Below are 15,493 nucleotides of genomic sequence, written 5' to 3'. Positions count from 1 at the left end.
GGAGAAATCAATAGCTAACATGTAAAATAATAACATTCATTATTCACTTTCTTTTTTCTGACATTATATTATGAATCTGCTTTTGACAATGCTGAAATACTACTTAGATTATGACATATTAAGTAAGTAGAAAAGCATACATTCAATAAAAATAAACTTGTCATTAACTAACCGAAAAAAGAACATTCACTGTGGTTTGCACTGAGTATTAATTCAAATTAACTACTATCAGCCACCATAAAATAGTTAGCAGAGTGAAAATGGGAAGTTATTCCATACTAAATGGCAAATTAAAGCCTATTGTGAACACAATTTCTAAAACCCAGCAGGTCTACTTAAAACGCTTCCTTGCAATCAGAAGTTCCCACCATCAGCTTTAAAGAGCTCTTATTTATTATGAATTTAAACTACAGCAACTACATTTATTATTATAACAGAAAATAAAAGATTGATACTTGATTTTACTGGATCGACAGGGCTTTCTTCTTAGTCCTCTAAAAAATTCATGATTTCAATAAATACTTTGAAATTTCAATTTGTGTATGTAAGCAAGTAAAAAAGTTGCAGGAATATAAAATATATATAAATGTTGAAAAGATTATTTATAGACAAATCGTTAAATAATTCTTAAATTCTTAAATAATTATTTTAAAAATGTCAGAATATATTTTCAAAAAAACCTTCCTTAGCCAAAATATTTTGATTAATGACCAATCTGAATACAAGATATGAAAAGGACTTTAATACAGACATTGTCAGTACTTTCTGGAAATCATTCTATTCTTATGCTATTCATAAAAGAGAAATATCATTGACAGACCTCATATGTTCCTGGACCAGGAGTAATCTCTTTGGAAACCTTGAAACGCGTTGATGCTTTAACAAATAAGGGTATGGAGTAAGATTTCTGTAAAACAGGACTGTATGTTGCAGGCCCTAAAAGAAAACATGTAAAAATAATAAAGTATATTTTAAATTACTGATTTTGGTGATATGGATATTATTCTTAGATTTGTGCTCTTCACATACAAATTTAGCATCGAACAATTTTGGACCTATTCCTTTTATTTATTTTTTAATTTTTGTTTTTTTAGCATATTGGGATCAGATTTTATTATTTTTTATTTTTTAATACTTTTTCAATTACAGTTGGCATACAATATTATAATAGTTTCAGGTATACAGCACAGTGATTAGACATTTATATAACTTACAAAGTTATCACCCTGATAAATCTAGTACTCATATGACAACACACAGTAATTACAATTTACTGACTATATTCCCCATGCTCTACTCTACACACCATGACTATTTTGAACCACTAATTTGTACCTCTTGATCCCCTCCTCTATTCACCAATTCCCCCACTACCTTGCAAACATCAAAATGCTCTCTGTATCTATGAGCTTGATTCTGTTGTTTGTTTATCCTGTTCTCTAGCTTCTACATATAACATTTGTCTTTCTCTGTCTAACTGACTCCACTCAGTGCAGTACCCTATAGGTCCATTCAAGTTGTCACAGATGGCAAGATTTCATTCTCTTTTATGACTCAGTATTAATGAAAAAAAAGAAGAGCATCTTTAGATACTAGAAAGACCAGTAAACCGTCTATGACAAATGTAGTCCACTGTATATATGTACTACTTCTTTATCCGTTCATTCATTGATGGACACCCAGGTTGCCTCCATATCTTGGCTATAGTAAATAATGCTGCAATGAATATAAGAATGCACATGGCACTTTGAAGTAGTGTTTTGAGATTCTTTAGATAAATATCCACAAGTGGGATTACTGGGTCTTTGTCTCTTGTTATATAGCTTTTGTTTTAAAGCCTATTTTGTATGGTATAAATATTGCTACCCCAGCTTTTTTTCTCATTTTCATTTTCATGAAATATTTTTTTCATCCCTTTACTTTCAGTCTGTGTGTGTCTTTCAATCTAGAGTGAATCTCCTGTAGGCAGCATATGTAAGTGCTTTATTTTCTTATCTATTCAGCCACCCTATGTCTTTTGATTGGAACATTTAAATCATTTACATGTAACGTAATTATTGATAGACATGTAGTTATTGCCATTATATTATTCATATTTTTTATCTTTTTTTCTTCTTCTTTTTAAATAAGTCCCTTTGACATTCCTTGTAATACTGGTTTGGTGGTGATGAACTTCTTTACCTTTTTCTTGTCTGAGAAGCTCTTTATCTCTCCTTCAGTTCTAAATGATAGCTTTGCTGGGTAGAGCAATCTTAGTTGTAAATCTTGCTTTTTATCGCTTTGAATATTTCGTGCCAATCCCTTCTGGCCTGAAGTTTCTGTTGAGAAATAAGCTGACAGTCTTATGGGAGCTCCCTTATAGGTAACTAACTGCTTTACTCTTGCTGCTTTTAAGATTCTCTCTTTGTCTTTAACCTTTGGCATTTTAATTATAATGTGCCTTGGTGTGGGCTTCTTGGGATTCATCTTGTTTTGGACTCTGTATACATCCTGGAGTTATATGTCTATTTCTTTTGACACATTATAGGAAGTTTTCTTTCATTATTTCTGTCATTATTTCTTCAAATGGGTTTTCAATTCCTTGCTCTATCTTTTCTCCTTCTGGTACCCCTATGATGAGAATGCTGTTACGCTTGATGTTGTCCCAGGGCCTTAACCCATTTCCTATTTGCCCCGAGAATACTTGCCAGCAGTGCTTGCAGCTGGAGCGTTTACCCTGAGATAACTCGTGGATTACAGTCCTAACCTTACCCCCAAAGTTTGCCAAGACATATCTTTTATTATTATTTTCTCATCACACTAGAATATTGATAGTCTTCGGAAACAAATGACGTAATTCTATTTATAGCATTCTGTTTTTAGTAGTAGTATTTCCATTTACAAGTATAGTAATTCTTGACTGCTGAAAATATCAAATCTTAGAAAATGTAGCATTCCTACACGTGATGTTAACATCATTCTCAAATAGTTGTTAGCCAAAGATTCATTTGATGAATCTGATTTATGTATACATTTCTGTTTCATTAGGATTAGAGACAAATTCTGTTTAGAAATAATTTCAAGAACAACTTTTATATTTTATTTTCACATTGAAGACCAGATTTTCTTCAACTTCAAAGAGTGTGTTTATGTAAAATTAAATTAATTCTGACAGCAGCTGCACTTTTTTGGAAATTGGAAACGAGTTATACTATCCTATTTTTTTAATTCTTTTTTTGCTGTTCCAATTGGGTGTTTTCTGCTACCTTGTCTTCCAAATCACTGTTTTAATCCTCTGCTTCATGTAATCTACTATTGATTCCCTCAAATGCAGGGGTCCCCAACACATGGGCTGCACAGAAGGAGCTGAGCAGCAGGCTGGCGAGTGAAGCTTCATCTATATTTGCAGCCACTCTCTAGTGCTAGCTAGTATCACTGCCTCAGCTCCACCTCAGATCATCAGGCATTAGGTTCTCATAGAAGCACCTGTCTCTGCAGCCAAAAAAGGTTGGGGATCTATGCTCTAATGTATTCTTCATTTCAGTTATTGCATTCTTCATTTCTGACTGGTTCTTTTTTAGGGTTTCTATCTCCATTTTTATGTTTCCTATCTCTTTGTTGAAGTTCTCACTGAGATTACTGAGCATCATTAAAACCAATGTTTTGAACTCTGCATCTGATAGATTGCTTGTCTCCATTTGGTTTAGTTCTTTTTCTGGAGCTTTGTTCTGTTCTTTCTTTGGGGACATGTGTCTTTGTTCCCTATTTCGGCTGACTCCCTGTTGTTTGTTTCTATGTATTAGGTAGAGCTGCTACATCTCCCAGTCTTAGTAGAAGGGTCTTATGTAGCAGATGTGCTGTGGGGCCCAGTGGCATAGTCTCCCTAGTTAACTGAGCCAGGTTCTCCAGGTATGTCCCTTGTGTGGGTTTTGAGTGCCCTCCTATTGTAGCTGAGTATGGGTTGCTGTTAGCAGGTCCAAGGAGGGACTGATGCTCAGGCTGGTTGGTTGTGAGGACTAGCTATGACTATAGGGGAGGAATTATTGTGCAGAGAATGGCCCTACAGGACAAGATGTGCTTTGGTGGGGCTCTGGTGCCTAGCAAGTCCACCCCTTGGGTATGTCATTTGTGGAGGTGGTTGGTTGGTGCTCTGGTGTGTTCCAAAGTTGGTTCTGGGGTTTCTTGTGAGGAGCTCTGGTGCAGGGCAAGGTCAGCCACTGACTGAGCCCAGCCTGGGGCAATGAACTACAAAGTGATCTGCAAATGGCTGCCACTTGTGCTGGGCTTGGAAGTGCCTAGGAGAGGCTATGCTATGATTTGTGGCCAGTTCTGGGCCTGGTACTGCTTAGTAAGAGGTATGCAGCTGCTGAGGCCAGATGCTACTTGTTTGGGGTTTTTGTACCTCTCAGAGGTTTTAGAAAAGTCCAAAGCATGAGCCAAGATAGGCCATTTGTATGGACAAACCACTGGAAGCAGCTTGGGTAGGCCTGCAAGTTTCATGGTGTGGGGTCTCAGGGAATCACCAGGGTTGGGTGAATAGTATTAGCCAGGTTGATGGAGGCTCCGCTACAGTGCCCACCTGCAAGTGCAGGGTAGGTGGAGGAAGGCATCAACAAAGAACAATGGTCTCTGCAAGCACTTCCGTCTGAGAGAAAGCTGCCCCTCCAGCCCTCGCTCTGAAGCCAGACAATTCAGTTTCTTTCTGTATGTCACTGGCACTTTTGAGCTGCTGACTCAGTGCTAGATCTCAGAGTGAGAGAGTCTGTCAGTGAGCAAGTCCGTGCATGGGCCCTTTAAAAGTAATGCCTGGGATGCCAGCTGCCCTCTGTCTCTCTCAGCTACAATCTCTGCTGATTTTCACAGCCAGAGTAGTGTTCACTTCTAGCACTGTAGAGCCTGATGTGGGGCTTGGACCCCTCACTCTTCAAGGGAGATCTCCTCAGCCAAGATATCCCTCCCAATTTTGAATCGCCACACATGGGCGTGGGACCAGCCCTTTGTGTGTCTCCACCCCTCCACGTAGCTACTTCTGTATATCCTCAGTTATAAGACTTCTGTTAAGCTAGACTTCAGGCAATTCTAATGATGGTTGTTCTGTAGTTTAGTTGTAATTTTGATGTGCTCCTTAGAGGAGGGAAGCATAGTGTTTTCCTACTCTGCCACCTTGACCAGAAATTTGACCCTTTTAAATGCTTAAAATTATTCAGTCAGGGCTTTGAAATATGGTAAGCATAAAAGAATGATATCTGTTTACCTGTTAATTAAATGTAATATAGAAGTAATTTCAAAAAAAAAAAATAGTGCCCTCTCAAGATACATATACATCAGAAAAAAGATGCCCAACTCTTTTATTTCCTAAATATTCATTCATATATCCAATGAAGAATTAGTAACTTAACTGCATTTGGAGATCTATATAAGATTTAAGAGAGCAGAAAGGTGGTTTAACAGCATACTGGCCACATACATAATAGGCACAAAAACGGAAATTACATGGAACAACTGGAAGTAGCAAACAGACTGGTTGAAAGTAACAGGGCTTAATCCTAAATGAGGATTTTGTACTAGAGTCAATGGGTTTCAAATTGTACTCTAAAATGCCCTAAAATTCCACAGATGTGCCTAGATTTCAGGCAATGCCTAAGAGACAAAGTACAGGTAAAGCCCAAGTTGAGGCTTGAATTGTTTTCAGTCAAAACAATTCTAGATTTATTGTTTTATTTGTTTGGGTGCCATTTAAGATTTTATTTAATGAAAGTTGTATAATGATTTTAAAAAAAGCTTTTGAAAACCACTTCCATAGTCAATGGGGAGCTCGTGAAGATTTTAGACTGAAGGAGACTCATGAAGAAAAAAATAGTTTAAAAAATAAACTTTAGCAATAATTTGTAGGATGGAATGACATGAAGGTAGTCTGTTTAAGGGACACTAACAAGGAGTTTACTAACATTGATAAGGGAAAGAAAGAACAATTCAGAATATTTTCTAAGATATTCAACAAATATTTAGTATATGTAGTGATTGGAAGAAGATAAAAATGAATAATGGCTATGAAAAAGGTAATACCATGACAGAAACTGAGAAACACAGAAAGAAGACATCACTGAAGAGAAATATCACATACCTGAACTGTTATATTTAAAAAAGATGGCAAGATATCGAGAAAGGAAATATCCAGAGGATAATCGTAGATATGTAACCGAAGTTCATGAGAAAGCTGGTCTGGAGAAAAATTAGAGTTATCCACATAGAGGCAATAGTTGAGGCTTCTCTAAGTGAAAGTGCATGGAGAGAGAAAATCACATAACTGAGGACTGGAACCTGGGGAGCTGCAGGTAAAGAGTGAGGAGAAGAGTCAAAGAAGGAAACAGTCCAGTGAATAGAATCTGGCAAGTCAACACTAAAAAAAACAAGGAGAGGTTATTTTTTTCCCACTTACATGTTTAGCAATACCACGCCTTGTATTTCCAGAGTTTTAGAGGTCTACTATATAAAATATTTCAAGAGAAGACTTACAGTGAGGTCACTGTAGAACATGTAGAATGTAACTTTAGAAGAGTGGTGATAAATAAAACTAAATTAGAGGGCATTAAAGAGACACTATATAGGGAGAGGAGATATAAAATTTGAGCACAGAATATTAACAATGAACACAAACAGTGAAATAGTAGAGTAAATATAAAGGTATTAATAGAATACAAAATCATTGCCTCTAGCTCCCTAGTAAACACGCAATTCAAAACCACCTACTTTGAAGAATATTGATGTTTTAAAATGTAAAATGTTTTCAAATTGATAGGTTCATATAAAACTTTTTCACTGCTTAGCTTCAAACATAAGACATTTCATAATTTAAAATAAAAGATGACATTTGGCCCTAGTTTAATCATTCTAATACCAACTCAATTAGCAGGCTAGATATCCAAAGTTATAAAGCCCTTGTACGAAGCTGCTATGGATTAAATGTGTCCCACACAAATTTATATGTCCAAGCCTTATCCCCAGTGTGATGGTATCTGGAGATGGGCCCTTTAGAGGTAATTACATCACAAGAATAAAGCAGGTATCCACACGCGCGTGCGCGCTCTCTCTCTCTCTCTCTCGCTCGCTCGCTCGCTCTCTCTCTCTGCTGTGTGAGGATATATCAAGATGTCTACCTGCGAAACAAGAAGAGAGCTTGCCCTAGGAATCAAATTGGTCAGCACCTTGGGCATCTTGATCTTAAACTTTGCAGACTCTAGAACTGTGAGAGATTTCTACTGTTTAAGCCACCAGCCTATGCTATTTTTGTTACAGATGCCTGAATTGACTAAGATAAAAGCTAATATGTTTTGATCTACTGTGACAAGTAAAGAGTTATAGCAAACATCATCTTACTATGAAACAATAGCATGCATGACTTTGGAATAACATAATTTATATTTACAATGCAGAAGAATAATATACACATACATACATAATATTTTTAAAGATAGACTTAAATACACAAATTAAACTATGCATGGGGAAATGTACCAGTTACTTCGGTATCCCAAAAAAAAAACAAAAACCACAAACTATAATCAGGAACTGGGTGTATAATTCCACAGTCAAGTATTTGAAAATTGAAACTTTAACAATAAAGATTTATAAAGATTAATGTGATAGGTAAGGCTATTATCCACATAGTATTGTAACGGAAACTTTCATTTTCAATTATGAAGAAATATAATCTATCCCCTGCCTTTACCATCATGCTATAGAAACTAATATTTACATTCATGGTTATAACTAATTTTAAAACAGAAAGTATTCAAATGTAGTCGTAGTGAATTTCCTTTTATTGGAATTCCTTTTCAGAGCATTAAGTGAAGCAAAATATGTATCTTGCTGCATTTTAGCACTTAGCCTGCTTTTAAGCTACAGAGTGTTCAAAAAGAGGTATAATGCTCTTAATTTTAAAGTAGATTTCCAATTACATATACTATTGCTTATATGATAGAGGTCAAAGATTTATATTGCTCCACCAACTCTGATTCACAGCTGGATTATGCAGAAACTATCTTTTACTTATTTACCAAAACGTCACATTTTAATCACAGATCATGGAAGAAGAAAATGTCTCATTCCAAATCACACACCTATGAAAAGTCTACTTGAATCATGACTACTACATAATGGGAAATTTAAGAGCAGGTGATTCTTATAATTACATATTTTCCAGCCCTATGCCAACTCACTCTCTATGAAATGTCAACCAATGCTACAGGGCAAAAATGGGAGAGAACAGGAACAATGAGTAATTGAAAATAAAATTCATTTTAGTACATTAGAGTAGACGCAGAAATAACTACTTCTATAAATAAAGCTGCAAAACCTCAGATTAAAAAATGGCTGTCTTCATAATGAGCTGAAATTTATAAATCATGTAGTCAATTTTTCTTATGAATATTCAGTTCTTTTTTTCATGTGAAGGTGACAAAAAACTACTGAAAAGTAAGTATCCCATATGTGAGCATATCTTTAGAAATTAAAAAGGATCTGTGAAATTGTTTATTGAAATGGACTGCATGGCTTTAAAATGTCATTTAGAGAGTTTAGATTTTTATGGAGCATATTTGCCCACACTTATTTTATTCTTCAGCTTTACAAATAAAATAATAGCAAAGACAAAAGATTAGTATACAAGGAAGTATTACCATCAATTCCAAGACTATATTTAGATTTAATGCTATTCTCCTGCTTTTAAGATTCGATTTGATCACATGGCACTTCAGATTATTACCGCAGAACTGCCCAGTCCATTAAATTGAGTGTATACGTGAGGAGAAAAAAGAATCCCAATAATGTATAAACTTTTAACCAAATTTCCATGTGTGCTTTGCCATCCTGTTAACTTCTCTGTCCAAAACAAAATGGATATTACATGTTTTAAGAAACAAAAGCTAAATACTTAAGGATGACATTTTAAAATTACTATGGAGTATCTAGGAATTACTGCCAACATAGTTCCTAAGCATTGGACTATTATAATGTACTCCAACCTAAGTAAACTGAGAACTTCATCTACTTGAGCTTACATCCAACAGTTAAAATGTGTGTTACTAGCAAAGCAGTAAGGCTGTCTCTCTTATGACATACAAATACAAAATCATATGGATTTGGCTTGACTGAAAAATATCTTCGGACAGCAATATCTGTTTATCTGTGTATCTCTAAGTACATATTTATAAAAATATGCATCCATAGCCCTATCAAATAAAGTCTTTTAACTACTTCTATAAAAAAAAATATTTCGGATTGAGGAGGAAAATGGCGGACTAGGTTAAAGCAGGGTTCCTTTCCTCCCAGGTCCACATTGAAATTACAACCAAATTATAAAATAATAAACATGGAGAATCACCTGAAGTCCAGTTGATGGTAACACCTACATCTGATAATATAAAGGAGCCACATCAAAGCCTGTAGGAGGGGATAAGTCACAAATTGGGCTGGACTCCCACCCGCAGGTAGTGGAAGAACACCGGGAGGGAGAGCTGCAGCGGCTCCCCTGAAGGAGAAGGGGGTGCTGGCCTCATTTGGGGGTTCACCAGCTAAGGGTCCCAGCCCAGGAAAGAGGAGCTTTCGATAACTCTGACTGTAAAAACCAAAGTGGATTCCAGCTGTCTGGGTGAGATGGAAGGAGACTGAAACCCTTGATGTCCCTTTGAAGGACCCAGGCACAGGCTTTCTGACCTGTGGACATTCAACCAGGACACCCGCAGTGGGTCAGAGGCTCATGTGGGATTCATACTGAGAAAGTCTGCATTACCTGGTGCCAGAACTAGGGCTAGAAGGGCAACCACATTGTGCCTTAGGTCAGCCCACTACTGGGCAATCTATAGACCACTCCAGCTTGACTGTGCAGACCCCTCCCACAGGGCCAATAGGAAGCTTTGGCCTGAGGAGATCAGCCCACCCCACCCAACCCGCAGATTGCTAGGGGTTTTTTTGTTGCTGGATGGCTGCCAGGCCCTGCTGGAATTCAGGGCCAAACATTCCCAGCAGGCAGACAGCGCTGTGAGCGCATTTCCATTCCAATTGGCAGCCAGTGCTGTGAGCCTCATTTCCGAGATAGGGTCAGGCAGATTACTGCTGCCAACACAATCTTGGGCAGATCTCAGGGATCTATGGGCCAGTCCCAGACACTAGCTGATCTTGCTGTGATCTGAGACTTCTGCAGGAACAGGTGACAGGTTAGCAAAGTTGCAGCAAGACTGAGGCTGTATTGATCTGACTGCCACTGTCTCTCAAAGACCCACCCCCACCTTACCCACAAATTGCCCCAGGTGGCCCATTGACAGATACCTGCCACAGACCTACCCCTCCCCTCCCCTGATCCCCAATCCACACAGGCAACAAAATTTGGTTTGCACAAGGCAGGCACCACACGAAAATCATAGGTAGACAGAACTCTGCTGCCTGTAAGAGTTGCAATAGTGTGTCCGAGGAGCACAGGGGTCTGTGGGACTGCCCCAGATCAGATCTGGTCTCACTATGATCTGTGACTTCAGCAAGAACACCCAGGCAAAAAAGGTGGAGCAAAACTGAGGCTATATTGGACTGATGGCCCTTGTCTCCCTGAGATCCTGCTTCACTCAAGCCACAAAGTGCCTGCAGCCCATTGACAGGTAGCCTCCCTGTCTGGCTCTGGGGCTGTGCAGTCTACACAGGCTACAGACCTTGGCTAGTGCATTTTGGGGAAAACAGTTGTGGGCAGACTACTGCTGCCTGTACAAGCTGTAATATCTCTTGAGGGGATTGCATGGGTCTGTATTGGCCTGATGGTTCTTGACTCTCTGAGCTCCTGCTCCATCTAATACACAAAATGCTTGCTACACATTGATAGGCAGCTGCCCCTGCCCCTGCCTTGGTGCATACAGGCCCAAGGTGGTCAGTAGCTGACCTTGCTACAAGTAGAAACATGTACAGGGAGCCACAGAGACAGCATTGGCATGTAAAGTGACACTGCAGGTACAGGGAGAAATTTAATCAATAGACCCAGGAGACTACCAGAGTCCCTGTGCCACCCAACATGAATATAACCCAGAGGCTCATCCAGTTTCAGAGACTTACAGGCAACTGACAGGCAGTATCAGGCCTTAAGGAGCACTGGTCCTTCTGCTAAACTACCATCGGTCAGGGATGGGAGATAACCGATCACTGCCTACAGCACTGTCTCTCCCACTTACCTATAGATCCAGCATAGACAACAAACATCTGTGGATTGCTTTGCAGTTCCCAACAGGTAGCCCTGAGCAAAAGCAGCAACGGACCTTGGCCTATAGGGAAGTCCCTCTGAAGGAGCCACAAAACCAACATATCTGGAGGCTGGCACCACACCACAAGAGAACAACTCCTGACTAGTCCCATTAGTAGCACACACAAAGGGTGGTTACAACAAGTATACAAGCCTACTACGGCAAATCCTGCTCACTGGGGTCAGCCTCCACACAGCAACTCTTACTCTGTGGGTGCAGCCAATTCCCACAAATAGTCAGCCTGAGTGTTAATCCCATCCACTGATGTACTAACAATAATGAAGACTTGGCAACAACAGAAGATCACACACAATCCATACAAATATCTCATCCAGAGCCCCCTGGCATAGGGAATCAAGGAGAGTGCACCACTGGGCCACACAGGACACCTTCCACATTAGGCCATCTGGCCAAGGCTGAGAGACAAAACAAATATTCCAGACACATAGAAATGAACACAGAGAGACTAATAAAATGAGAAAACAAAGAAACATGCCACAAATGAAACAACAAGAGAAAACTCCAGAAAATAAGCTAAATGAAATGGAGGCAAGCAACCTACCAGAGACAGAGTTCAAAATCATGGTTATAAAGATGCTCAATGAACTTATGTAGAGAATGGATGAGCACAATGAGAACCTGAACAAAAGATAGTAAGCATAAAAAAGGAAATAAAAGCCATAAAAAAGAACTAGACAGAAACGAGAAATACAATAACTGAAATGAAGAATACACTACAAAGATTTAACAATAGATTGGATGAAGCAGAAGATAGAATCAGTGAATTGGAAGACAAAGTAGCAGAATACACCCAATCAGAACAAAAAATAAAAAAAGAATTTAAAAAAATGAAGATAGTTTAAGAGACCTCTAGGACAACATGAAGTGTAACAATAACCAGATCATAGGAGTACGTAAAGGGGATGAGAGAGAGGAAGGGATGAAGAATCTATTTAGAAAATCATGACAGAAAACTTCCCTAACATGGCAAAGGAATTAGATATACAAGGTTAGGAAGTACAAAAAGTCCCTAACAAGAGGAATTCAAACAGACCTACACCAAGACACATCAGAATTCAAATGCCAAAGTCAAAGACAAAGAGAGAATCTTAAAAACATCAAGAGAAAGGCAGTTAGTTACTTACAAGGGTACTCCCATAAGAATGTCTGCTGATTTTTCAATGGAAACTTTGCAGGCCAGAAGGGACTGGCAAGAAATGTTCAAAGTTATGAAAACCAGGAATCTATAACCACGAATATACTACCCAGCACAGCTTTTGATTAAAATAGAAGGTGAGGAAAAAGAGCTTCCCAGACAGGATAAAGCTTAAGGAATTCATCACCAACAAGCCAGCATTACAAGAAATGTTAAAGGGTCTTCTGTAAAGAGAAGGGGTGAAAAAGAAAAAAACAAATGCGAATAATAGAATGGCAGTAATCATGTACCTATCAGTAATCAATTTAAATGTAAATGGAGTAAATGCTCCAATCAAAATATATAGGGTAGCCGAATGGATAAGAAAAAAAAAGACCCATGCATATGCTGTCTACAAGAGACCCACTTCAGATAAAATGACATGCACAGACTGAAAGTAAAGGGATAGAAAAAAATATTTCACGCAAATGGAAATGAAAAAAGGGCCGAGGTAGCTATACTTACATCAGATAAAATAGACTTTAAAATAAAAGCTATAATAAGAGACAAAAAGGGCATTACCTAATGATAAAGGGATCAATAAATCAAGAGACATAACTCTAGTAAACATATATGCACCCAAAATAGGAGCACCTACGTACATAAAGAAATTCTTGACTGACATAAAAGGAGAGATCAACAGTAATACACTCATAGTAGACTTTAACACCCATTGACACCAATGGACAGATCTTCCAGACAAAAAGTCAACAAGGAAACAATGGGTCTAAAAGACACATTAGACCAGATGGATTTAATACTTATTTCCAGAGCATTTTACACCAAAGCAGCAAAATATACTTTCTTCTCAAGTGCACATGGAACATTTTCAAGGACAGACCACATGTTAGGACAGAAATCAAGTCTCAATAAATTTAAGAAGACTGAAATCATATCAACCATCTTCTCTGATCAAAATGGTATGAAACTAGAAATCAACTACAAGAAAAAAAAAACGGAAAATACACAAACACATGGAGGTTAAAGAACATGCTACTAAACAATGAATGGGTTATCCATGAGATCAAGAAAGAAATCAAAAGATAACTAGAGATAAATGAAAATGAAAACACAATGACTCAAAATCTATGGGACATGGCAAAATCAATCTTAAAAGGGAAATTCATAGCAATACAGGCCTGCCTTAAGAAACAAGAAAAAGCTCAAATAAACAATCTAACCTTACACTTAAAAGAACTAGAAAAAGAACAGCAAACAAAGCCCAAAGTAAATAGAAGGAAGGAAATAATAAAGATCAGAGCAGAAATAAATGAAATAGAGATTAGAAAAACAATTCAAAAGATTAATGAAACCAAGAGCTGCTTCTTTGAAAACATACACAAAATTAACAGACCATTAGCCACACATCCAGGAAAAAAGAGAGAGGACTCAAATAAATAAAACCAGAATGAAAAAGGAGAAATAACTACAGATTCCACAGAAATACAAAGGAACATAAGAAAATACTATGAGCAATATACATCAAAAAATTGGACAATCTGGAAGAAATGGATACATTCCTAGAAACATACAATCTCCCAAGATTGAGTCTAAAAAAAAACAGAAAATCTGAACCTACCGATTACCACCAATAAAATAGAATCAGTAATCAAAAATCTCCCAAAAAACAAAAGTCCTGGACCAGATGGCTTCATAGGTGAATCTTGCCAAATATTCAAAGGAGAATTATCACCTACTCTTCTCAAACTATTCCAAAAAATTCAAGAAGAGGGAAGGCTCCCTAACTCCTTATATGAGGCCACCATTACCTTGATTCTAAAACCAGACAAAAACATTACAAAAAAAGAAAACTATAGGCTGATATCTCCTATGAACATTGATGCAAAAATCCTCAATAAAATACTGGCAAACCGAATTAAGCAATACATTAAAAATATCATACATCATGATCAAGTTGGATTTATTCCTGAATGCAAGGTTGGTATAATATCTGCAAATCAATTAATGTGATATACCATATTAACAAACCAAAAGATAAAAACCATGTGATCATATCAATAGATGCAGAAAAAGCATTCGACAAAATCCAGCAGCCATTTATAATAAAAACTCTCAGCCAAGTGAGAATAGAGGAGACATACCTCAATATAATAAAGACCATATATGACAAAGCTTCAGCTAACATATTACTCAATGGGGAAAGGCTAAAAGCATTTTCCTTAAGATCAGGAACAAGACAAGGATGCCCACTTTCACCATTCCTCTTCAACACTGTATTGGAAGTCTTATCCACAGCAATAATACAAGAAAGAGAAATAAAATGCATCCAAATGGGAACGGAAAAAGTAAAACTCTCATTATTTGCCGATGACATAATACCATATATACAGAACCCTAAAAATTCCACCAAAAAACTGTTAGAATTGATCAATAAATTCAGTAAAGTAGCAGGATACAAAATCAATATTCAGAAGTCAGTGGCGTTTTCATATACCAATGATGAACTTTTGGAAAGAGAAGTTAAGAAAACAATCCATTTACAATTGTATCGAAAACAATAAAATACCTGGGAATCAAATTAACCAGGGAGGTAAAAGACCTGTTCTTAGAAAAATTATAAGTCATTGAAAAAAAGAAATTGAAGAAGATACAAATAAATGGAAGCATATATCATGCTCATGGGTAGGAAGAATCCACATCATTAAAATGGCCGTACTACCCAAAGCAATCTATAGAGTCAATGTAATCCCTATCAAAATACCAGTGGCATTTTTCAGAGAGATAGAACAGATAATCCTAAAATTTATATAGAACTAAAGAACACCTCGAATAGCCATAGCAATCTTGAAAAAGAACAATGTTGGAGGTATCACACTACCTGATATCAAACTATACTACAAGGCTATAGTATTCAAAACAGCATGGTACTGGTATAAAAAGATACACTGATCAATGGAACAGAACAGAGAGCTCAGAAATAAATCCATGTCTATATGCTCACTTAATATATGACAAAGGAGGTAAGAATATACAATGAAGTAAAGACAGTCTCTTCAATAAATGGTGTTGGGAAAACTGG

General features: G+C 37.4%; 1 protein-coding gene across 1 annotated transcript in view; it reads right to left on the bottom strand.

The window, feature by feature from the left end:
• Positions 1-808: 808 nt before the first annotated feature.
• STPG2 (sperm tail PG-rich repeat containing 2) overlaps positions 809-15,493 on the bottom strand; it is a 260,198-nt gene continuing 245,513 nt past the window's right edge. Inside the window, exon 11 of the mRNA XM_023528407.1 lies at positions 809-936. Coding sequence (XP_023384175.1) covers positions 809-936 — 128 coding nt within the window. The remainder of the gene's footprint in view (positions 937-15,493) is intronic.

This window comes from Pteropus vampyrus, unplaced genomic scaffold (assembly GCF_000151845.1).
Source record: "Pteropus vampyrus isolate Shadow unplaced genomic scaffold, Pvam_2.0 Scaffold25, whole genome shotgun sequence".
Classification (NCBI taxonomy): Eukaryota; Metazoa; Chordata; class Mammalia; order Chiroptera; family Pteropodidae; genus Pteropus; species Pteropus vampyrus.
The sequence above is the reverse complement of the archived record's forward strand: the minus strand, read 5'-3'. Positions and strand labels throughout refer to the sequence as shown.